This window comes from Corvus cornix, chromosome 18 (assembly GCF_000738735.6).
Source record: "Corvus cornix cornix isolate S_Up_H32 chromosome 18, ASM73873v5, whole genome shotgun sequence".
NCBI lineage: Eukaryota > Metazoa > Chordata > Aves > Passeriformes > Corvidae > Corvus > Corvus cornix.
Genome location: NC_046347.1, coordinates 5,682,528 through 5,705,609, shown reverse-complemented (window position 1 = coordinate 5,705,609; position 23,082 = coordinate 5,682,528). Strand labels below are relative to the sequence as shown.

At 48.6% G+C, this 23,082-nt stretch overlaps 2 protein-coding genes across 2 annotated transcripts in view; one reads left to right on the top strand and one right to left on the bottom strand.

Annotated features, from left to right (window-relative positions):
• Positions 1 to 23,082, bottom strand: part of ACSF2 (acyl-CoA synthetase family member 2) — a 35,943-nt gene that overhangs the window by 6,766 nt on the left and 6,095 nt on the right. Inside the window, exons 3-10 of the mRNA XM_010407476.4 lie at positions 21,558 to 21,686; positions 20,540 to 20,593; positions 17,883 to 18,001; positions 17,515 to 17,677; positions 17,011 to 17,106; positions 15,954 to 16,102; positions 15,239 to 15,330; positions 14,089 to 14,165 (exon numbers count right to left, since the gene is read on the bottom strand). Coding sequence (XP_010405778.2) covers positions 14,089 to 14,165; positions 15,239 to 15,330; positions 15,954 to 16,102; positions 17,011 to 17,106; positions 17,515 to 17,677; positions 17,883 to 18,001; positions 20,540 to 20,593; positions 21,558 to 21,686 — 879 coding nt within the window. The remainder of the gene's footprint in view (positions 1 to 14,088; positions 14,166 to 15,238; positions 15,331 to 15,953; positions 16,103 to 17,010; positions 17,107 to 17,514; positions 17,678 to 17,882; positions 18,002 to 20,539; positions 20,594 to 21,557; positions 21,687 to 23,082) is intronic.
• On the top strand, positions 4,707 to 12,852 carry CHAD (chondroadherin). Its single transcript, XM_010407475.3, has 4 exons — positions 4,707 to 5,582; positions 9,172 to 9,335; positions 9,500 to 9,645; positions 11,899 to 12,852. The coding sequence occupies exons 1-3, from the start codon at positions 4,803 to 4,805 to the stop codon at positions 9,639 to 9,641; spliced, it is 1,086 nt and encodes a 361-aa protein (XP_010405777.1). The 5' UTR covers positions 4,707 to 4,802; the 3' UTR covers positions 9,642 to 9,645; positions 11,899 to 12,852.

Here is a 23,082-nt window from a genome sequence, read left to right as displayed (position 1 = left end):
CTCCTCGTGGTCTGGAGTTAAAGCTGCCTCTCTTCTCTCCAGGCCAAGCAGCATCCTTGAGGCTTGGAACTATTTCCCCTTCCTGCCAGCAGTGCAGAAGTGCTGCCCAGTGGCAACCAGCAAAGACATGGGCAGTTACTGGTTTATCCACAGTGTGATAAAGGTCTTTGCTGTGCAATTAACTTCATCCTCCCTAGTGCTGGTGCCAGTGCATTTGGGAAAAGTGAACTTAAAAGCAAAAAGAGAGAGGAAATGTATAAAGTGTCACGTAAAGGTAGAAAACCACTGTTTGGGGATATCTGGATGCTCAAAGCTGTTGGAGAAGTAAATTCAGCAAAAGTTGAGGGGCAAAGGTAACATCCCTATGGATTTGGAGAGCTCAGCTCCCGCCAAACACACGGCTAGAAGCCCAGGATCTTGTTGCTTCCATGCAGCATTTTAGATGTTCTCACAGCCCATTCCCGCAGCTACAGAAACCACCCATTCATCAGGTCCTCCCCAAAAACAAGGTGGGGTGGGGAGGCCAGGGACAAGCAGGGAAGCTGTCACCACATGGAGCGGAGGGGACTAATGGCTGGGGAGCATTGGGGAAAGGCAGAAGTCTTGCATGGATCAGTGGTGCTCCACAAGGGAAGAGGCTCTGCAAACCAGGACAAGAGCCCTGACCAGAGCAGTGGGATGCTAGGGAACGTCTGGTGCCTCACAGGGTGGACACGGCAGGGCTGGGAGAGGCTGTAAGGGCTGGGTGAGCTTCACAGGAGAGGCCAAGAGCCTCATCCAGCAGCTGCTGGAATCAGCAGAAGGGAAGGGTGGGTGGACATCAATGGGGAGCCAAACTGGCAACAGATCAATGGGTGGAGGCCATGCTACAGTGGAAGAAAACCATCAGAAGGAAGGAAGTGGACCCACCATCACCTCCTCCAGCTCAACAAGCAGCCCCCACACTGCAGTGATGAGGACCCTTCAATAAAATGGCAATTCAGGTCTGAACTCAGAGCCCTGGATGCCACTGCTGGGACCCTCAGGTGCTGCCTGGAAGAGGGGGGGAACTCAGGAAAGCCTCTGGGACTCCCCTTTGCTCACCCACCACTGCTCCTTGAACACTGCCTGGAGTGTACTCTGCCCTTGGGACAAATCCATGGGACACTGCAGAGCTTGCACCTTCTCCTACCCTGCTCCCAGCCCAGCACCCGGTGCCAGGGGCTCAGCTCCACAAGGGCTGGGGCACTCCAGGACAGCCCCAGAAGCTGCCTGAGCCCTCACCTCCAGCCAAAATGAGCAAAGCTGCACCCCAAGGCCAGCTCCACTGGTGCCACTTCAAGAAGCTGATTGCAACTCTTCACTGACACAGGAAACAAGATCTGGAGCCCCTAAGATCTACAGAATCAGGCTTAAAAGAGCAATGGAATATTTTAACATGGAACTGTCTTGATATGCCAGAACTGTTCATACTTATAAAAATAAAGATTAAACATGGAAAAGACCATCTCCAATATTGTGCCAAAACAGTTCAGACCCTCAGCATCGAAGAAACACCCCAAATCTGTATTTATAGTGCGCCAAAAACTGTATTTATTTGCTTAGCCCACAGCAGCTCCGAGAAAGACAGGAAGGGAGTCCAGCATCTGCGAGTCACCAGGAATGTTTGCAGAAGTGTTAATCAATTAAAAAAAGAGAGGGTGGCAGGATAATCCTGCCTCTTCTGCGATGTCCTTGCAGTGCTGGTCCCAGGGGATGTGTGAGGTAGCAGCTGGCCAGGACCCAGCTCCCCACGCCTGCGGCACAGGGACACCGACACTGCTCCATTGTCACCTCCAGACTGCAAACCACCCACGACCGGGACCCAGGCAGGCTTTTGAGGATGGCTGGACATTTGCTGGCCAGTTGAGGGCTGCAAAACCCGGTGTGGGAAGAGCAGAGCCATCCAGCGAGCAGCTCAAAACACAAACAGCCAGGAGCTGGGGGAGAGGTGCCAGCTGCAGCAGATGCCAAACAGCTCCCACCACAGGAATGTGCTCGCCGAGGCATGGAAATCAAAAAATACTAGGGGAAAGAACTTCCTTTTATTCACCATTTGTGCCTGGAGAAATGGAGCTGAGGAGTGGACACCTCTTCCCTGCTGCCACCCCACTGTGGCACCAAAAATAACCTGGCATCCACCTAAACTCTACTGCAGGTGGGAGTCCTGGAGCAGGGACAGCTTCCCACCTCACAGCAGCATCATGGCAGCTACGTCCCAGCATTTTCACAAGGAAGCTACAGGTCTCACACACACATCCCTGCAGGGAGAGTGTCCCTGTCCCCCCAAATCTGCAGCCTCAGCCAGCAAACAGATAAAGGGTAGAAGAAAGGGAATTTTATCCCGAAAGGAAGAAAGAAAAGGAGGTTTGAGAAGTTTAACCTTTGAAAAGGGTATTGTTCCAGAAATACACAGAGTAGGATGTATTTATGGATGGGGTTTGCAAGGCCCTCACCAACTTTTTGCTTCAACCACACTGGCCGAAATCTCTGCAGAAGCAGTAAGCTGCTAGATGATATTTTTTGCAAGGGGAAAGGAAATCCAAGTACCAGACTCTCAGGGAAGGAGCACAGATACAGTCCCCAGATTCAGTGCCCAGCAGAAACAGGCAGGGTTTTAAATTTCACCCACCGGTTACTCTTGCACAAAATAGCTGGTACATAACTACAGGAATTGTTCATCAAATAATTACACTGAAAACTAAAGTGATTGAACCTGCTCAGAGAGAGAAAATAAAAGATGAAGATAGAAGATGATGCTTTAGAGGTGATATTTTTTTCCTTTTCCAATCATTCACCCAGCTTCCTGCCTGAGCTCTATGAGCAGTGCACACTCAGGGGCACTCTCAGAATCATGGAACAGCAAACTGGAGAGGCAAAGAAGGAAAACACAGAAGTTTCTGTCTATCTCCTGTCTCTCTGTCTCAAAGGTCCTGACTAAGACACTCAAAGAGCTCCTCTAGAGCGCAAAGCAGGTGCGTGACCACTGTGGTGCCTACTGAACCAGGCATAAGCCAAAATACCATTGTTTTGATCAAAGAGTTTTAATTCCTACAGTAACCAGGAGGTCCCTCCAGCAGGAGCCTGGAGCTCTCAAGGTCAGAGCATCTTTCCAGAGGTGAGAGCATCTTGGTGCTGAGGTGAGCTGCTCCACCTCAGGGCATCACACCTCAGGGCTGACAAACACTGAAAGCCTCACATGGCCTGGTTTGCACCAAGGCCCCACATTACATCATCGTTCGGCCACAGGCTCACCAGAACCACATTCCTACCCCAGAAGCCTATTTTCTCCCCCAAATTAGTCCTGCAGTGCAAACACTGCTCAGACTGACAGCTGCTGACCAGAGTGGGGCTGCCAGGCCGTTTGCATAACACGGTCCGGAGCACACTCGGCGGCGCCGGCTGATTCCTCGCTGCAACAATGGAAAAACCCAGAAATCTCAGTGAATAAGCCAGTCTGTGTCCTAAGTCAGCCCTTGGATTTCCTCCCTTTCTTGAGCCCGTCTCGCCTCTGCACAGGCTCCTCTGGGGCTCTGCAGCCAGCCTCAGGAGCAGAAATCTCAACAAGCTCACAGTTATGTGCTCGGCTCTCAGCTGCTTGCTGCAGCCAGGAACTGGCTGGAAATCAGTTCAAAATGTTCCAGTTCCAAACCCCACCCCACAACCCCTGGATCTCTCTCTTCACACTCACAGAAGCAGGCACTGGGGCTTTTAACTGCTTTGCTTTAGCCTTCTTTATTGGGAGAGCAGGGGACAGCCCCTGTGGTGTTAATTCACCTTTCCCACCGCTACCCTAAGACAGGAGCCAAGGCAGATCCCAGTCCCAGCTCCAGCAGTGATTTTTTTTTTGCTCTGCTACCTCTCCATCTCTTTACCAATGCCAATGCTTTTCCCTTTCCACAGCTCTGCCTCAAGAGCCACAGGCATTGCCACCTACCTCTACACCACTGTCTGGCATTTCATATCCACCAGCCTATGTCCCACCACTTCCTTGCAGGCTCTGATGCTGCCCCATCCCTTGTTGGAAGGTGCTGGGTACCCTGACCATCAGCATGTTATCCTCAAGTGTTCATAAGAAAAGGCACAGTAGAAATTAAGACTGTCTTTGCACTCCCTTTCTTGGCCAGCTCCTCAATGCAGCCTAGATCTGCAAGTGTTCAACCAAAATTTGGCACTGCAAGAGCAACTGCAGCGCTGTTGGCCTTTGGCATGACCTCACAGCACTCCCACCTCCTCCAATCCTCTGTGAGAACAGGACCAGGAGCTTCTCCCCAAACCAGCTGAGGCTAAATAGAACCCCGGAGTCTGCTGGAAGCTCCAGCAGGAGGTGGCTGTGGAGCTCAGCAGTGCTCCCTGCTATACTGTTCAACCAAAACAGGCTGTTTTCCCCCCTGCAGGTGAATCTGGGCCCTGCTCAGCTCAGCAGGGACCAGGCAGGCTCTCCACAGAGCAGGTCTGTGTTGGTTCTTTCGGACTATTTGCCTCCCATTTTCCTCCAGAGATGAAAACCACCCCTGCACATCGCTCAGCAGCAGGGCCAGGCAGGGCCGTGGACACTCCTCTGCCTGGTGCCAAGGGGTTAAGCTCACAGTAAGTTCCCAAAGCCAGTTGTTTCCAACTGGCTGCTGCCTGCGGTTTGTGGGAAGGGATTTTGCTTTTTAATAACATTATAAATAGGGCTGTGTTCAGTATGCTGCAAACCCAGTTACTCTCTCTCTCTCTCCCACCCCATCTCTCTCCTCCTCCTGCTTCTCTTCCCACCACACTTAATTCCAGATCTGACCATGAAGGGGTCAGGCTTCTTCCTCGGTGTCCTCAGCCTGCTGGCATGTCTTGTCTCCACCACGCAGGCATGTCCCCCCAGCTGCCACTGCCACGGCGGAGACCTGCAGCACGTCATCTGTGACAACGCAGGGCTGAAGAAGATCCCCAAGGTGCCCGAGCAGACACGGCTCCTCAACCTGCAGAAGAACAACTTCCCCATCCTGCCAACCAACGGCTTCCGTGACATGAAAAAGCTGGTGTCCCTGCACCTCCAGAGCTCACGGATCAAGGAGATCTCCACCGGAGCCTTCCGGGGGCTCAAGAGCCTGGTCTACCTCTATCTCACTGACAACCAGATCAGTGTCATAAAGCCAGGAGCCTTCGATGATCTCTCTGATCTCACCTACTTGTACCTGGACAAGAACAAGATCCCAGACCTATCCAAAGGGCTCCTCTCCCCTCTTGTCAACCTCTTCATCCTACACTTGGGCAGCAATAAAATCCGGGAGCTGAAACCAGGGGTTTTCAATGGGGCTAAAGACCTGCGCTGGCTCTTCCTCTCTGACAACTCCCTCACCAACCTCCTACCTGGGGCCATGGAGGATGTAGAAAACCTCGCTGTCCTGCACCTGGACAAGAACCAGCTGAGCAGCTACCCTGTGAATGCAATGAGTAAGCTGAGAGTGCTGGAGGAACTGAAACTTTCTCATAACCCAATTGAGGTCATCCCTGACAACGCCTTCCAGTCCTTCGGGCGATACCTGCAGACACTCCACCTGGACAACATGAAACTGAAGAAGGTGAGTCCTTTCTCTTTCCACTTGCTCCAGATGAGAAACAGGGGGCTTGGTTTTCTTCTCCTTTACAAAGCCCTTGGTTTGCTGTCCCTCCCTTGCAGAGGAGAGGGGAGATGCAGGTCTGGCTCAAGCGAGGGATGAGAGTGAGCACCCCACCCTTCTGTAATTTATGAAAGCCCAAATTATCTGATTAAGCCCCCTGGATGGATGCAAGGCAGGGCATTCCCTCCCAAGCTGGGAGGTGACACCAGACATTGAGAAAGGTACCTAGGATGCTCCAGGACAATTAGGAACCCCCCCTCCTCCCAGAAACAAGGTGAGGGATGAGAGGTGAGCATGTCCCTTGTACTGGAGGGCACTTCCACCTTGCAGAGCTGAACTGCTCTGCCTCCTTTGCTCAGCCCAGGTACCTGCTGTAGGTTGGAAGAGGGAGACTCCTCAGAGGATCTGTGAATAGTCCTGGTTTCTTACCCCTGCCCTGCAGACAGGTAGGGGTACAGACCTTCATCTTCGCCTCCCTGCTGCCTCCCAACCTGACACGTTACAAGGAAAGGTTTGTTTATTGATGCTCTCTAAAAAAGAAGTCTCGCAGCATCTTACAAAGGGGCCCTGTTCCCACTGGAGGGGAGAAGGGACATTCAGGTATCCCAAAGGGCAAAACAACCCCCTCCTTTTTCTGTGAGAAAGCAGCGTCACATTCAGGGAATCACTTGTGTTAGGACCTCTGAAAAGCCAGGCAGTGCTGCAGAACCCTGCACAGCACCCTGATGCAGCCTGATGTCCTGGGTGAGTCCCCCATGGCTGGAAAGGGAGGGTGCTGCAGGCAGAACAGAACAGTTCTCTCTGGGATGATGCTCTGCCAGGAAGCCCAAAGAGTATCCAGGTGAGGCAGGTTGGGACTGCATGGCAAAGCAACACCCACCACCACATGCAGGAAAATGTGATGAAGAAGAGAATTTCTTCACAACTCAGTCTCATGGGCATGAGCAGATCACATGAAAGCTACAAGAAATGCATCACACCAGAGTTTTCAAAGGGATAACATCCCAAAAAGCTCAAAAACTGGAATTACAGCTTGTCCAGGTGCAGAACAACACTAAATAAACCAGCTCAAAAATAGTTCAGTATCTAAGACCTTGTCCACTCGGAACATAAACCTCTCCAGGATGGGACTGAGCAAACTTAACACTTGAAAAGAATCTATTGACCTTACTAGGCAAGACCTTAGATGTGCTGCCCCAGCATTTCTGTAGACTCAGTTCTAAGGCACATTCAGTCAAATATTGCAGCATAATGTTGTACTAGCTAGAGATACCAGAGTCGCAAGTTACGTGTTGAAGAAATTAGACTCTGGGGTGTTCCAGGGAAACAAGCATCCTTGGTTTGGCCACGAAGCAATTCTAGCCAGCAAAAAGGACTTTGTTTTTTACAGTGACCACCTGTGGACAGGAACTTTAAAGGCTCTTGTGCAGCCAGTGCCTTCTTTCCTCCCCAGCAGCCCAACAGGACACCAGTTTATGGGGTGAGCACTAACAGGTGTGGCTTCTGCAGCTTCAGGGCTTGTAAATACAAATCTTCCAGCTCAGCATTTTCCCTTTAAATCCTCAAAGGCCTCATACCCAAACAGCCCACGTGTGAACTTTGCACAGCTAAGAGACATCTAATCACAGAGGCCGCGTGATCCAGGAAATCACCACCAAATGCTCCAAGTGCTGCTGGCATCTTGACTGCAGCTCTTTCTCCTTCACAAACGTGCTGTCCTTAGCTGTTCCCTGCATGGCTGCAAGATTTTTGAGCTGATCAAGTGTAAACCCATGCAATTCTACCCCAGCCTAAATAACACTTGAGCAGAAGGAAGGACAGCCCTCAGGCTCCAGCACAGAGCTTCTCTTCCCCCCCAGCATCACAGACCCACACTGGACCCCACAGGGCTGTGTTGCACAGGCCAGGACCCTCCTCGTACCTCAGCATGAGACAGGCACCCCTGTCTGCGTATTCAGTGTAAAATAAATTAACAGCAGCAATCCTCCATCTAAGTAAGGGATAAAAATCACCCTTTTCTTCCCAAAGACACGCTCTGGCAGGCGGCTCGGCAGCTGTTAGCAGCAGATGTGAACTCTTCTCATGGGGCTGGGAGAGGAATGAGCAGCTGAGACAGTAACACCACTGTCCAACCCTCCCGCCCCTTGCATGGCGTGCCAGCATCCCTCAGAGCAGCTCCGCTATCAGCACAGTACAACCTCCCAAGGTCAGCTCAGTTTTGGACAGAGAAGGCCAGCAATGCTGACTGTCCAACAGCTACAGGGATCTGGGAGTCTCCTAGCTAAGCTCTACTCCCATCCAGCAATGCTTAATTTGGAAGATGACAAAAGTTCACGGCTTAAAATAGTGTGTTTCCTCTGTCAAGGTTTTCAGCTTAGAGAGCATGAACACACCCTGATGGTCCATGAGAAGAGCAAGGTTCTTTTCAGAAATGGGAGCACAGGTGCTGGGCTGGGAGGCTTTGGGAACACCTAGTGAGTGTTCTCTCCAACCTCTGGAGAAAGCTTTCCCCCCACTTTGAGAGGGGGGAGAAATGGTTTGTCAAAGCCAAGAAGAGCGTTGTGCTTTGTCAGGGAGCCCCTCTCCATCCATCACTGCCAAGGAAGTTTCTGTTGAGGGGTTTGCTTTCAACAGCTTTCCAACTTGAGTAACCATGGGCTGAAAAATTTCAGGGATGAGGCCTTGGGGAAAAGAGGAGAGGGCTGCAGAGCCAGGTCTACAGCCTCTCTCTGCATTTTGGCAGCTTTCTTAAGGGAGGCTCTACCTTAAAGCTTCCCTGTCTACCACAAAAAGACAAACTTTACAGCATCCCTTGCAAAAAAACCACTGGAAATGAGGAAAAATAGAGGAGGTTGAGGTGCTGGAAACCTGCCTGTATTTCTACATTGCTCAGATGCCAAGTGTAACTTTCCACTCGGAGACCCTGGGCACTGCCAAAGTCTACAGCCCCTTCAGACGCCACAAACACTCCCTCCTTCAGCCGCTCCAGGATAGGAAAGGCAACAGGCCTTGGGAGGATTTCCAGCCTTAGAAAGGAATATACCAGAAAATATCTTCATTTAGAATGAAGAAGTATGGCTCAAAAATAAAAAAGGCTGCCAGACTTCAATTTATTTAGGGATGTGGCTGCAAAGACAATCCCACATGGATTTGGGATGCAGCGCTCCTTGTAGGAGACTCCATCACCCACAAGCCCACCAGTCTGTTGCCTCTCAAGTGTACAGAACTTCCAGCAAGCCAGGTCCCTGTTCACAGCTCCTTCTCTTGCTCTCTCCATGCTTCATGGAATGATAGGATGGCCTGGGTTGGAAGGGACATTAAAGATGATCCCTTTCCAAAACCCCTTGACATGGGCAAGGACACCAGGTTGCTCCAAGGCCCGTCCAACCTGCCCTTGAACACTTCCAGGGATGGCACATTCACAACTTCTCTGGGCAACATGTCCCAGTGCCTTGTTCTAATGACACTCAAAGTCTGGAACAGAGGCCCTCAGGTCCCAAGTCCCCATTCCCCAACTCCACGTTCCTCACCAGGAACCTTTGTGCTTCAGTTTGCAGACAACACGTTTGCCGGCGTGACCGTGCTGAAAACCGCCCACCTGGAGAACAACCGGCTCACCCAGCTGCCCCGAAACTTCCCTTTTGACAAAATGGAGATGCTGACGATCTCCCAAAACCCCTGGCACTGCAACTGCCAGCTGGCACCTCTGCGCAAGTACGGCACCGTCCCACCCCACACTCCCCGGGGTCTCCTTGGGCCTCCTGAGCTCTGCCGGGACACTGCTGGCACACTCAGCAGCTCTCTCCCCACCCTGCCCTCTGATGTCCATGGTTTGTGCCTTTTTTAAGCTCCTCTTTTCTTTCCTCCCTGTGTCACAGGTGGCTGAAGGGCAACCGCACCCGTGCTGAGGACACCTGCTCCACACCAGCGCAGTACCGGGGACAGCCCATCAGGGACACTCCGGCCCTCCGCTCCTGCAAGCTGCCCACCAAGAGGTCCAGGAAGGGGAGCCGCCATTAAACACGTAAGATGGTTCCCTTTTAGTCACACCAGAAGCCCCAGCACCTTCTGTGGCATCGGGCTTAAATGCCACCAGGGTTTGGCTCACAGCAGCTCATCCATCCACCCACCAATGTCTCCACTCAGAGCTGCTCCATCTCCTGGCTCCATGAGCTCCCAGAGCAGAGCACCTGCCTGGAGCATCAGGGATGGAGTCAACTCTGTGAAACAAACACAGGGCTAAAGACAGGCCTGGGGCAGAAAGCAAGGGCAAAACATGTAAATAAATATAAACCAGAGAAGTAAGGATCCTGAAAACACACACGGAATAACTTTGAAATCTTCAGAGCTCCTATTGCAACATGGAAAAAATTTAATCTCTTTTTGCAGCAATTGTTGTACTTTAGGAAAAAAACCAAAAGCCCTGCACTGTAGCAGGATTTAAGCCTCAATCATGCTTCAGGCACCATGGTGATATGCACACTGTCCTACCAACAAAGCCCCATATCAAGTCAGGAGGTAATTGTTGTGCAAAAGGGATAAACACCGTATATCAAAACAAGGGTGGATTTAGTCCCCTCTTACCCTGAGCTGGGACCACACAAGCTTTATTTTTCTAACCAACTGGAGATGCTCAGCCCTTTGCCCTATAAAGCTCCTCCAGGTCTGGTGTGAAATCCAGGGCAGGACATTGCTGGGAAGTCTTGCCCCAGGCTGCCCAGCCCATAGGAAAATAGATCTCTTCCATAAGGAGCAGCTCTTCATCCAGCACTTGCCTTTCCACAACTACAATTCCCTCCAAGACAGTCAGGTATTTAAAAACAACAGCTGTTGCCTTCAAATGAGTATCCCAGAGGAGGGAGGTTCAAGACAGCAAATATTCTTTGGGTAAGGTGTCCTGGGCCAGGAGGTGATTCAGAGACAGGGCTGCCTTCCCCTCCAGCAATGAGCTTTTGCTGACAGCTACCAAGGCAAACACCGACTGTGAAAACCAATCACACAAACACCTTCCACAGCTGGAAACTACCAAGGGTATTAAATTCAGCCCACAGAGGAGCAAAAAAGCCACAACTGTCATCACTCCACCCCAAGCATTTTAGTTTTTCCCATCCCAGGAATAGAGCTGGAGTTTGTACAGATTCCAGAGGATTTCGAATGAGCCTGTGAGTTTGTAAGCTCTTGGGAAAGGGACCTTTGCTCATTTGTTAAGGGAAGTGCAGTGATCCTGCACTGCACTGTATGGACAGAGGAGCTCATTGTGCCATGTTATGGCCATTTGGTCCCCACTTCACTAAGGATATGCACAACAGGATGGAGAAAGGAAATTTATGACCAAAATGTCAGGGATTATACCAGCTTCTCTGTGCCTTTCTAAAGTGGTTATTTCTCTTGTAGTGCCAAAGGGTTTTATGGATTGGAGATGGAAATACCGGTCATTCCATACAGGGCAGGAAAAGTTCTGTTCTAAGTATGGAAAAACTTCAGTTTTCTAAACCACAGTACTTAAACATAGTTTATTTACAGGTCTGACTCTTCTTAATCTTCTCTCCCTGTCTGAACTCAATCCCAGTTCCCTCCTCCATGGTGAGAGTAAGAAAACCATGACAATAATACCTGGGTTTTTTTTCCTGTAACACTTTCCATCCAGCTCCCTCAAACAGGTTTACAGGGGCTCATGAAATTGAAAACTATTTATTCCAGTCTTGCAGGAGACAAAGCTCGGTGCCTTCAGGTGTCAGTGCCAAAACGCAGGTACACAAACCCACTCCAGTGTGGTGGGCATGAATCTTATGAAAGGACTCTGACTTCATCATGCACCTCTTGAGAGCCAGGCAGCTGTCAGATACAGGGGTCTGTATTACAGGGATGAGGACTGACTTGGGTCACTGACTAAATTTAAGATAAAAAGCTGCTTGGTAGTTTCTAAAACTCCACCTGCCCTGGATTTTCAGAACCAGGGCATCAAAATAGTCCACTACTCTTGAAAATTTTGCTCTGGGTTTCCTTCCTTTGCCAAGAAAGTGCTCCCTGACCATCAGCACTTTGGGTAAGATCCTCAGGAGTCACACAGAGAGTTGTCAGAGTAGCTCAGAGACAGGACTAACCGATTTCCTCTGCTCTGGCAAGTTGTAACAGCTCCTTGACTCCAAACTCTTCACTTTCAAGTATGGGCTTAATCCGCTGATTTCAAAACAAACAGACAAATGTTACAAGTTTACTGCTCTGCTTGAAAAATCCCCTTAAAGATGTGGCCTTGCCTCTTTTTTAACCCTGGCAGGCTCCAGCATGGCCCGTCCTGGTGACCGGTCACTTCAACCATCAGAAAACTACTGACTTCCGAGTCCTTCCTTGAGCTTCTCCTACCTGTCAGGAAACACTTCTAATGTATCTGAACACCTCCAGCCTCTTCCGAATCCCTGCTTCTCTGCTGATCACAAGGATGGAATCCACCTTCTCAATCTTTTCTGACATCTATGTATTTTAAAAGAGGCCTTTTAAAAAACTAAACTATGCATGACCATACTAAGACAAGCTAAGCTAGATCCTGCCAGTAAAACACAGTCATCTTTCCCAGAAGAAACATAACCCATGTCCCTGATCAAACAGCTGGTCACTGTCTCTCCCATTCCAGAGGAGAAGGAGCAAGTGGGAAGGTAGGAGCATCCCTCCCCCAGCTGCTTGATAAGGAAAATTGATCTCAACCCATGCAAAGAGACTCCCCTGCCTTCCCATGGAGGGGACCCCTGCAGGCCAGGGCTGAGGGGACAGATGAAGCAGTTACCAAGAGCCGGTGGCCCCGAGGCAACAATCTCCCAAAATTGGCCAGAAATCCTTTATGGGAAGCAGTACTGGGAACCCCCAGAACTGGAGCCATCTGAAGACTGGATTCCCTCCCACTCTGTGGGGTCACCAAGACGTCCAAGAGGAGAAGGTGTGCACGGTGCAGTTGGCTTGGGCACCCCTCCTCTCCTCCCCACCCATACTCCAGAGGATCTAGCAGCACACCAGGGTGACTGTGGTTTATTGTCACGGCTATCACAATGCCACAGTTGCAACTCAACTATGTTTTTTAATCCTGAGGAGTTATATAAATATATGTCTATTTATTCCTCTGTAACTGAGTGTAAATGACCTTTAAGAGGGTGAAAACTCCTCTGCCTCCTATATAGAAATCGAATTGTATATTTTCTTATGTACATCTTCTGTATAAAGCTCTTGCTGCAAAGATGAATTCAACAAGTCTCTGTGTGTCTGTCTGAGGGCTGAAGGGATCAGGAGTAACATGAGACCAGTGGCACAAATATAGACTTAATCCTCTTTATCCCATGGGCAGAGCAACTGTTTGGGAGGGTTTTATTATTTCTCTCGCTACACAACAGGAACATGTGACACCTAATGAGTCCTGGGCTCTCACAGTAATGCTTGAAAATATTTTGTGAGGCCAAACTCAAGCTTACTATAAAAATAGGTAGCTGTCACCTGACAGAGTTCAAGCAGCGGCACCAAGGCTGTCCCTGGAGTTTCCAGCTCGGCATTAAGAGCATCATATCCAGGAAAAATACTTGGCTGCATCCAAGACGGCTCCAGGACGGATGCCCTGGATTCCCCTGGTCTGTGGCAGAGCACACAGCTGTCCCCGTAAAACCCTGGTGCAGTCAGGGTCTGCCAACAACAACAGCCTAATCTGACTCCCAGACCCACGTGTTTATCCATCACTACTGGCTGCTTCCTCAGCCTTGGGAAGCAGCGTGGCACCAAATTAATTTCCTTTAGGGCAAAACAAAATAGTCCTTTTTTGGCTCAGCCATTCGCATGCAGATGGCAGGACCTGCCTATGAGATGTGTCACCTGGAGGGCCACTGACCCCCTTGCTGGTGGCCTTTCCCCCACATGCAGCACATGCTGGTGGCTCTTGCACAGGCCCAGGGTGCTGGGACACGCGGTGGAGCTGCAGCACACGTGGCCCAGCATGTGCTGCCCTTCTGGCAATGCAGCATTTGGTGCTGCACATGTGGATGGCACCATGCCCACGACCTGACTCAGACATGACAAAAACCATGAAATGAGAGTTTACATCCACAGGAAATCCAGGATGGGGAAAGAAACTCGACAGCTCCACAGCAAGAGGAATACAAGCATCCACCCACACCAACATAAAACAGCACTGCCTCTGCCATCATTATCCTGGCAGTGTGTACAACTGAATGTTAGTAAAAGTTTTTAAATGAGCAGCAGAATTTCACTTAATGACATTGAATGTGATGCCTTGTCTTCTTCCAAAGCTTCCTCCCCAGACACCCCAGCAGCAACCAGGCAGAATCCCCACTTCTGTCTTCCAGCTCCTCTGAGCCTTCCCTCTTCAGCCTGATCCCAGCAGCTCAGGACTGCCAGGGACCACTCTGGTCCAGAGACACCCAAACTCAGCATCTCACCATAACAAACACCCCTTGCAGCAACCACAACTCACCACAAGCTCTGGCATGTGCATCTTGGTGATAATTGTCCTCATGATCTCAGGGGGAACAGGAGAACCTGCAATGATTCCTGAAAGAAAGAGGAAAAGACCTTGGAAACCAGCTATTTATTCCCAGGAGAGGTCCCTCAAATGGTTCTGCACTCCCAGATTTAATGCTGACAAGACCTGTGGGATACACTGGTTCCTGTCAAAATACTTCCTAAATGTTTTTATACAGGTCCTAGTTGTTCTAGAAGCAAAGGCTGCAACAAGGCCAATTTGCCTTTCTCGACAGGAAAATACTCTATAGCACAAACCTAGCCCAACCTGTGGTTCCCCAAACAAGGAAAGATTCAGAGCAGAAAGAGGCACAGTTTTATAGTGGGACAAACGCTCCCATAGATCATCACCATAAAACCAAAAACCTTTCCTCCTGCCTTGCACAAAGCAGCCCTTTTGGGAGAGGGCAGATCCCACTTCCACCTATTCCAACCTAGGATGACAGAGCAGAAGAGGCAGGTAATATATGGGCTTTGCTGGGGAACTGGATGAGACAGGATCATTTTGCACATAGCAGAGATGATTAGATAACCTGCTAAAATATTTCCTTATGCTCCAGCACTACCTTCTCTCCGTACTGTTACTGCCACAAAAGGACTGGTGGTCTGCGCAGCTATTTGCAAGGTGGGCTGTGACAAGAGAGGAAGCTCCAGCACACGGTATCACACCCTCCAGTACTGGGATGAATGACTTCAGAAACGGGCAGGAAACTTCAGGTCAGAAAGAGAAATCTGAGCATGGCTCTGCTTTAGGGACCGCACCAGCCTGAGGCACAGAAAGCATCTGCTGCCACGCGGTGGTGGTTGGAGAGACAGGAGTCAAGGAAAATCAGGCTGTTCTGACATCTCCCCTTGCAGCTAAAATAGAAAGGTCCTCCCTTAGACTGCCTTAAGATGAACGAGTGCTAAAATACATAATGATGGAAGGACTCGCCAAGGAAAGGAAATGTAGCATCAAATTAACAGGAGAAACATAAGGCTCATGCAACTAAATTCTTCCCACCAGAAGAGATGTTTGCTCACAAAACTTGATACAGCCTCCCAGCAGGGAACCAGGAATATCCTGGTTCTCAGGATTTTTCCATTTGAGTTCTGGGACTTACCTCCCCGGAGAGTTGACAGGTCATAGGAGTCAAAGTCTGGCTGGGAGAGCATGTCTATGAACATGGTGGGCGTGCCGAGGAGGAAGGAGCATCTTGAGGAGAAAGGGAAAAAAAGGCAAAGCTGCAGAGGTGGAACTGGAGGTATCCCCAGCTCAGCACCCATCCCATCCCATCCCATCCCATCCCATCCCATCCCATCCCATCCCATCCCATCCCATCCCGGGCTGCAGAGCAGCAGCATGGAAGCAGGCACAGCAGAGTTGCTGCTCAGCAGCACACACAGACTTACATCTGTATCAAACAGAGACACAGGTACATGTATACTGCAGACACAGCAACAGCTGTTTTGTTTCCCAAGCTATACTTGAGGAACAATCTGGAAACACAACTATCCCAGCAGCAGAGCTGGACTTGGAAAAGAAGGGCAGGTGTTCAGATGAGAAAACACTGCAGGCACAGCAAACCAAGACACCACTATGCTTCCCAGACAAAGCCCTGTGGTGACATGAAGGATCCCTGAATTTTGGGAGGAGGGTGACACACTCCCAAGCTGAAAAGGCAGATTTTGGCTCCTGAAGTGCCTGTGCAATTGAGTGCAGCAGCAAATCTTCCCATCGTGGGAAGGAAGAGCACAAGCAAGGTCCTGGCAGGTGGGGCAAGGGAAGAAGCAGAGGCACGAGGCCAAGAACTGCTCCTTAGCAAAACAGGCTCTCACTTCTCTCGAGACACGGCCTCCAGAGCAGCCTTGCCCTCGAAGCTGGGCGATGAGAAGATGCAGGAGGTGCCGTGCAGAGCCATCACCATGCAGCCTCCCACCGATGCCAGGCAGTGGTAGAGGGGCACAGGGAGCCCACAGCGACTCTCCTGGGATCAACCAGACAACAGTGAGGAGAGAAGACCTCCCAGGGCGTGTCCAGCCCACCTCCTTGCTGAAGAGCAAAGATCTCAGCAGAGACATTTTTCCTGATCCACGTGGCTGGAAATCTGACATTCCACTGTGTTCCTGTTAGGTGAAAACACAACTGGCACATCCTACCCTTAATAAAAATCAGTTTGGGAAGTTTTAAATGTCAATATTTCATCCTGTAATTTTGCAATGTCTCTTCTTTGCTGGACACCTTGGTCTGGTATTGCTTATACATCATATGCCAAAGCAGACGAGTGGGAGTGCTGTGAGAGGCATGAAATATGCAGGACTTGGCACATGCTATTCATTTTACTTTGTTTTTTTAAAAACACCAAAGGCTCTGAAGACTGATTGAAACAACTCATCTATGCTCTGGATCAAAGCTGATATGTTAGAAATAAGTACTTCAGAACTTCAAAAGAAAATATTTGTCTTTAGCAGTTTTTAAAAGAAACCACAAATAGAGAGGTCGAACCCTGATAAGAGTTATAAGACTGTAAACATGACATGAAATGAAGTCATGTAAATCAAATTAAAACCTCATTCAACAGAATTCAAAGCTAACATCCAGAGTCTTGTAATTATTCGAAATGAGTATTCACCAAAATGAAAAGTGATTAATTTCATGTTTTTCTCCCACAAAAAGATAGCTTTTTTTGCCTAAAAAAAAAAAGCTTCACATGAAACTAAAATGAAACATCAATGAATTCCATTGAAATGCAAAATGTTATGCATTAATATCCCTCAGTGTCATTTGCAGCAAAACATCCTGCCCCTTCACTGAGTAAACACCAGCATTCTCCACACATGCGGTCTCTCTGTTGCAGCAGAGGCCTCCCCAAACCCCATTCCCACCAGGACCCACCTGGTTTGTGACCCCCAGCCTCAGACCAACCAGACTGGCATTATTCACAATGTTCCTGTGGGAGAGGGTGGCTCCTTTGGGGCTTCCTGTTGTCCCCTGGAAGACACAGGGCATTATGCAATAACACCACCTTTTCTGAGGGTGAGCTCAGGGGAGGTTCCCCAGGCAGACTCTGGGCTGATCTTGCACTGTTTTCTCCTATCAGACCTGGGAGACTGTTTTTACTTCTTTAATAGCACCTGAATCCCAAAAAATAGCCCAACTTCAGCTGAACAGAATTCACCTGGCCCTGTCTCATCTCCATCATCCCTTGACAAAGGGCTGAACAGAAAAAATGGAAGAAGGGGAAATGCTAGAACACTTCTTCCATCCTACTGCAGAAGCTTGAAGCTTGGTCTCAGAGGGAAATAGGAAGAAAATGTGATGTGTGGCATTGCACATCTCTTTCCCCATGTCCCCAGTGAGGAACCCAACCCCAGGGCATGGAGCCAGCAGGGCACCTACTGAGGTGAACTGGATGTTGATGGGCTCATTGCAGGACAGGGTCTGCTGCACAGCCCTGAGCTGCTTCACGTGGCTGCTGTCCCCAGCCTGCATCACTTCATCCATGTGGAAGGTGCCAGGCAGCTTCGAGTCACACATGATGACAATGGACAAGTCAGGTAGCCTGGCAGAGAGAAAAATACCATCAACAGTAACAGAACAAGGAGAAAAGTGCCCAGGTCAAACCTCTGGGCCAGCCTAACTTGTTCTCTTCAGATGAGAGCCTCTGTGGATCCTTCTTCAGCAAAGCCCCTGTTCTGCAGCTGAGGGACACAAGGCAGGACATGGCTGTGAGGTCAGTGCAAAGACACCACATGTTCCTAGCTCACCTTTTGCTCTTTATTCCTCCTGGACTGGATTTTTCTAGCTCAGGACATGACTGTTTTAGAATATCATAGTATTTCTGTGTTTTAAATTGAGTGGGGAACACCAGTGCCTGACAGCCAACCTGTGAAGGGAGACAGAAACTCATGAAAAGTCACGTTGGGTTGATGGTCAGGACATGATAAAGAGCAGCCACCACCAATACAGGAACAACATCCAAGGACAAAAGCAAATGAGCCTTTACAGTTGTGCATTCCTAAAACCCCCCAAAAGCAGGGCTGTGCTGTCACTGCACACCAAGCATCCCCAGCCTGGAGCCAGCTGTGCAGCCAGTGCTTTGCTCCTCCCCACTGAGGGATTCAGGATGATTTTTGCTGGTCAAGAAAGCAAAGCTGCAGCCTAAGGTTTCCTCCTTGCCCAGGATCAACACTCTTCGTTATGGGCACAAGGCAAACAACTGATTTTTCAGATTATGAGTCTCAACTAACAAAAAGCCCAGTCCCAAAATATGAAGAAATAAAGAAAGCTAAAACAAATTAATTTGTGTTGTTTTGGAATGAGGATTTTTGAGGAACTTTGGAAAAACAAGGAATTCTAAAATCTGCCTCTAAGATCAAGCCAAGATTTTTTTGTGGAATTCTTTTGAGCTGTTCCTTTTCCTAAGATTTTTCCACCTCTTTTTAAAGCACTAGCTATTTTGAAAAATTAAAACATTTTTCATTCAACCCTTACATTTACATAATCCCAAAACAAAGCACCTTAATTACTCCCAAGAATTTTTTTTCTCTTTCAGCAGAGGAGATTTGCTGAATTTGACCCAGATTTGCAAACTGCTTTCATCTTCCAAAAAATGCATTAGTGTCAAATAAACTATTTACATAAATGATTTACTCAGCTGTTCTCATTATTTTCCCAGAGTCCGGGAAATAAGGAGACAAAGGCTACGCCAATAAATTATTTGTAAGTACCCTCTGGGCTTTGTCAGAAAGGAAGATAAACATTTGCTCTATTTTCTGGAACAGGCTGCCCAGAACCCAGGGGACTCAGGCTGTTTTGGGCCTCTGCAACTTTTTACTATTAGTTCCTTCAAACTACAATTCTGGTTGAACCAGCTCTGAAAAATAGATGCTACATGAGGAGAGGAGCTTGAAGGGCTGATGCTGGACAAGATAAGAGTCTCTGGTTGGGCCTCTCCCACTTGGTCTCAACCTGAATAGCAGCAGACCTGTCTTCAAAGAATGTAAAATATGAAAACTCGTCATCAGTTTGCTTTTACAAAGCCCTGGAAATACAGCAGGAATCCAAGGAATGCTTATTCCACACATATTTCAATGTATACTGATGGGACTGCACAGACAGACAGGATCCAAAAGGAAAAGCCCTAAAATCTCCAGAAATTTTGTTATGCAAATAAACAAACACAAACAAATCCTTAGGGTGGTGAGGAACTCCAGAGATGCCAGTGTCAGAGGTGCATAAAAAACTGGGAATGCTGGCAAATCTGGAAGGGCAAGACAGGAGCAATTCCCAGTGGAGCTGAAGCACATTTCTGCTCTTACCCCATCAACATTCCAGATTACACCAGAGGAGAAAATCAGAGGAGATGGAAAGGAAAACCAAAGCCTTGCTGGGGAGAAAGGGAAGAACTGAGTTGCGCATTCCAGCAGGAAAGAGAAGCTCAAGGACATCCACACCCTGGAAGAGATGGTGCTCTGCTGCAGCACGGGGTTCAACCCCAATGAGAACAGGAGTGAGCAGCGGGACTGCTGAGAGGATTAAATGAAGGATGAAACAAGAATTCAAATTGCAACCCAACAACCCAATTACAGAGTTACTGATACAAGAGAAAAGTTGCTAAAAATGATCCACTTTCTAAGTAAAACAGTAACTTGGATGGTGCTGGGAACATTCAGAAGTGGCTCCCTCTCTTCTAATATCAGCCTTTGATTTATAGCTGAACAAACCACAGTGAACAAATTAGCTGCTTAATCTTAATTTTTAGCCATCAAATGTTTAATAACCTGAATTCCTCATTATTTGAGCAAGGGAGCCTGAGCAGTTTAAATTGATCAGTGCAAACTCAAACCCAGGCAGGTATTCAAGGGTAGATGAGGTGGCAGGATCAGACAGCAGAGAGATGTTAAACAGTGGCAATACCTAGGACTTAAACCATCTTAAATCCAAGAAGGCCAGCCAGCCTCAGACAAACCTGGGAAGGAGAAATCAAGCTACCAAGTAGACTTGTGCTTTCTGAGGTTAAAATGAGGTCCTTTCTGAGGTTCTACTTTCAAGGCTAAGATGCCAGATGGTGATTTTTGCCCTGAGCAAGGGGGGCAAAGAGGAGATATCTAGTCCTGCATTTTTTCCCTCATCCCATGGTAAATGATTGCTGGCAGGGGTTGTGGGTTGCTGTAGTACTGGCAGTACCTGGCTGTTAGCAGACAGAGAGGGATGAGAAAGATGCAGCAGTTTCCATCAGACAGGGAGGCAGCCACAGGGAACAGCAAGAAATGTGGCCACTGGATTGCAGCTTCAATCCCTCTACACATCCACCACCAGCCCTGATCTCCAGCCAGCTCTTCCCATACACTCAAATCTTAAGCAGCTCATCTGCACCACGTCCCCACCACCCCCTGCAGCAGACAGTCTGTGCCATACGAACCTTCCTGAGCACAAACTCCAGCTCAGAGGCCTGGTAGGCTGGATTCACAGATACCTGAAGAGCAAGAAACAGGAAGTTTGATCACCTTCTTGCCTTGAACACCCTCCCCCCTAGCAAAGATTCCAACAGAAAAGTTGCCCCAGGGTTAAGCCACACTCAGAGCCCCTCCTCCAACACAGAACTAAGAGCTCACCACCACAGGGATTCCACATTCACAGAAAAAATACCTGAATTCTGTGTTTGTGCACAAGAAAACAATTGCAGAAGAGGTTTATGTGAGGTCACATAGTCAAAACAGAGCTTCAGGAACAGAAACCAGACCTCCTGTCTCACAGGAGTTGATCCAATCCACTAAACTAGATCAAAACTCTTGTGCAAGTCAGGTTTCTTGATGGACAACCATGATAACACCTTCTTCTACTCGGCCCTCCACAGAGTGGCCACTGGAGTTAAGTTCACCCCCAGGTTCCTACTGAGCCACGCTCTTCCACCCTATTCCTGCAGACACTGGAATGAACCAGGATGGAGAAAAGGAGCAGAAGGCAGGGTACAGACCTCAGCACAATGCACTGCCTAAATAAGGTGTATTTTGGTCATGTTATCAAATCAAAATTGGCTTTTATGGATGTGCAGTCTGGACTAGATTTTTAAGTGAGCATTTGTTCCATGGAGCAATACATTTGGAAGGGATCCAACCAGCTGGTAACCAGTTAGGACAGCAACATCCCACATAAAAATGATCCTGTAGAGAAAAGCACATCTCCTCCTATTAACAGCTGTTGCAGGCACTTTTTTTGCTGCTCCTCCCTCTGCAGTCTGCTTCCCTACAGAGTGGAGGACAAAGATGCAGAGAGCTGCACAGACCTTCCTTTAATGCTTGATTCAGCTATAGATGACGTGCCAGGTAACGGCACAGAAAAAAGAGACAAACTTTATTCTCCAGTATTTCCTATTGCTTCTTGGACTCTATTTCCTTTCCCAATAGATTGCTAAGACCCAGACACAGCAAACTCCTTACCAGGATGATTCCTGCCTGGGCAGTTGCAAACTGCATGAGAACCCACTCGTATTTATTGGGTCCCCACATCCCCAGCCGGTCTCCCTTCCGCAGGCCAAGGGCCAGAAGTCCGGCTGCTGCTTGGTCCACCTGAAAAATACAACACAAGAGCCTAAGGATCACACACAGGATGCAGTGGGGATTATTGGTCTCCAGGCACTGCTTTCTGGAGAAAAAGCATCTTCTTTGTAACTGAAATGCAACAGAATGTATCTCCCCAGAACAGTCCATCAGCCCACGGCTGCAGCAGCTTCTGAGCCTGGAGCACAGATCAGCCCCTGCTCAGCAGGTTGACTGAAAGCATAAAAATAACAAACCTGGAACAATACAACAAAGCAGGAAGGAAATCAAAATAGGCAATTATGTTGTTGCAAGTTACTTCTTGCCCAAAGACTATTTATTGCCAAGTTCGTCATCAATTCCACTTAGGACCAAGCCTCACCCATATGCTGGGCCCATCCACATTGGTGGATCTGCTTCCCTTCTGGGTATCACTTACTTCAAAAAGGATCTGGATGAAGAAAATTCTATCAAGTGATTTTTGACCAGGGCTCCTGTCCTCAAAAGTCCTGTGAGGAGTGACTGGGGAAGCTGGGGGGGCTCAGCCTGGAGAAAAGGAAGCTCAGGGGGGACCTTTTGGCTCTGCACAACTCCCTGACAGGAGGGGGCAGCCAGGTGGGAGTCAGGCTCTACTCCCAGGGAACAGGGGACAGGATGAGAAGAAGTGGCCGCAAGCTGCACCAGGCTAGGGTCAGGCTGGACATTAGGAGGAATTTCTTCACTGAAAAGGTTATTAAATATTGGAAAAGACTCCCCAGGGAGGTCCCTATCTCTGGAGGCATTAAAGAAATAACTGGAGATGGCACTCAGTGCTCTGACCTACATGACAGGGTTGTGTTCGGCCAAAGGCTGGACTCGGCCTTGGAGGTCTTTTCCAACATGAATGATTCTGTGATTCAGTAACTCAAATTCAGCCACTACATTAACAACTACTTTATTTTGCAGGATCATAAGCGTGTTTCAGGTGCACAAATGTATGTATAAATACTCTGAGACATTCAGGAAATGTTTTATAGTTTTGTTAAGTTCTCAAATGAATTTATAAAATCTACCTTGTAGGAGATATGAATTTGAGGAACGATTTGATTTAGTTCTGAATTACAGCCCACTTCTTAAAATCAGGGTGAACACAGCTAACCTTGCTTATCTGAATGGATGTGACCAAAACAATAGTAAGCCTAAAAACAAACAAAACCATTTTTTCCTTTCAAAGATCATATCATACATTTATTAGAAACCTCACAGGTAGTTAGTCGCTCCATTCCAAAACCAGATAAACATATATTTGTATATGCACACATACATACACATAGATACACCCACACACATCTGTGCTGATGATACTGAGCCCTAGTCCTTGACTTTGTGCATTGCTTTCATGCTTGGATAAAAACCTTCCCCACACTCAGGGCCTCTGATAGTCAAA

Excerpts from the sequence above, each read along its gene's own strand:
- CHAD (XM_010407475.3), top strand. The coding sequence starts at position 4,803 with ATGAAGGGGTCAGGCTTCTTCCTCGGTGTCCTCAGCCTGCTGGCATGT. Across the intron at positions 5,583-9,171 it reads ACAACATGAAACTGAAGAAG|TTTGCAGACAACACGTTTGC; the intron begins GTGAGTCCTTTC and ends TTTGTGCTTCAG. Across the intron at positions 9,336-9,499 it reads CAGCTGGCACCTCTGCGCAA|GTGGCTGAAGGGCAACCGCA; the intron begins GTACGGCACCGT and ends CCTGTGTCACAG.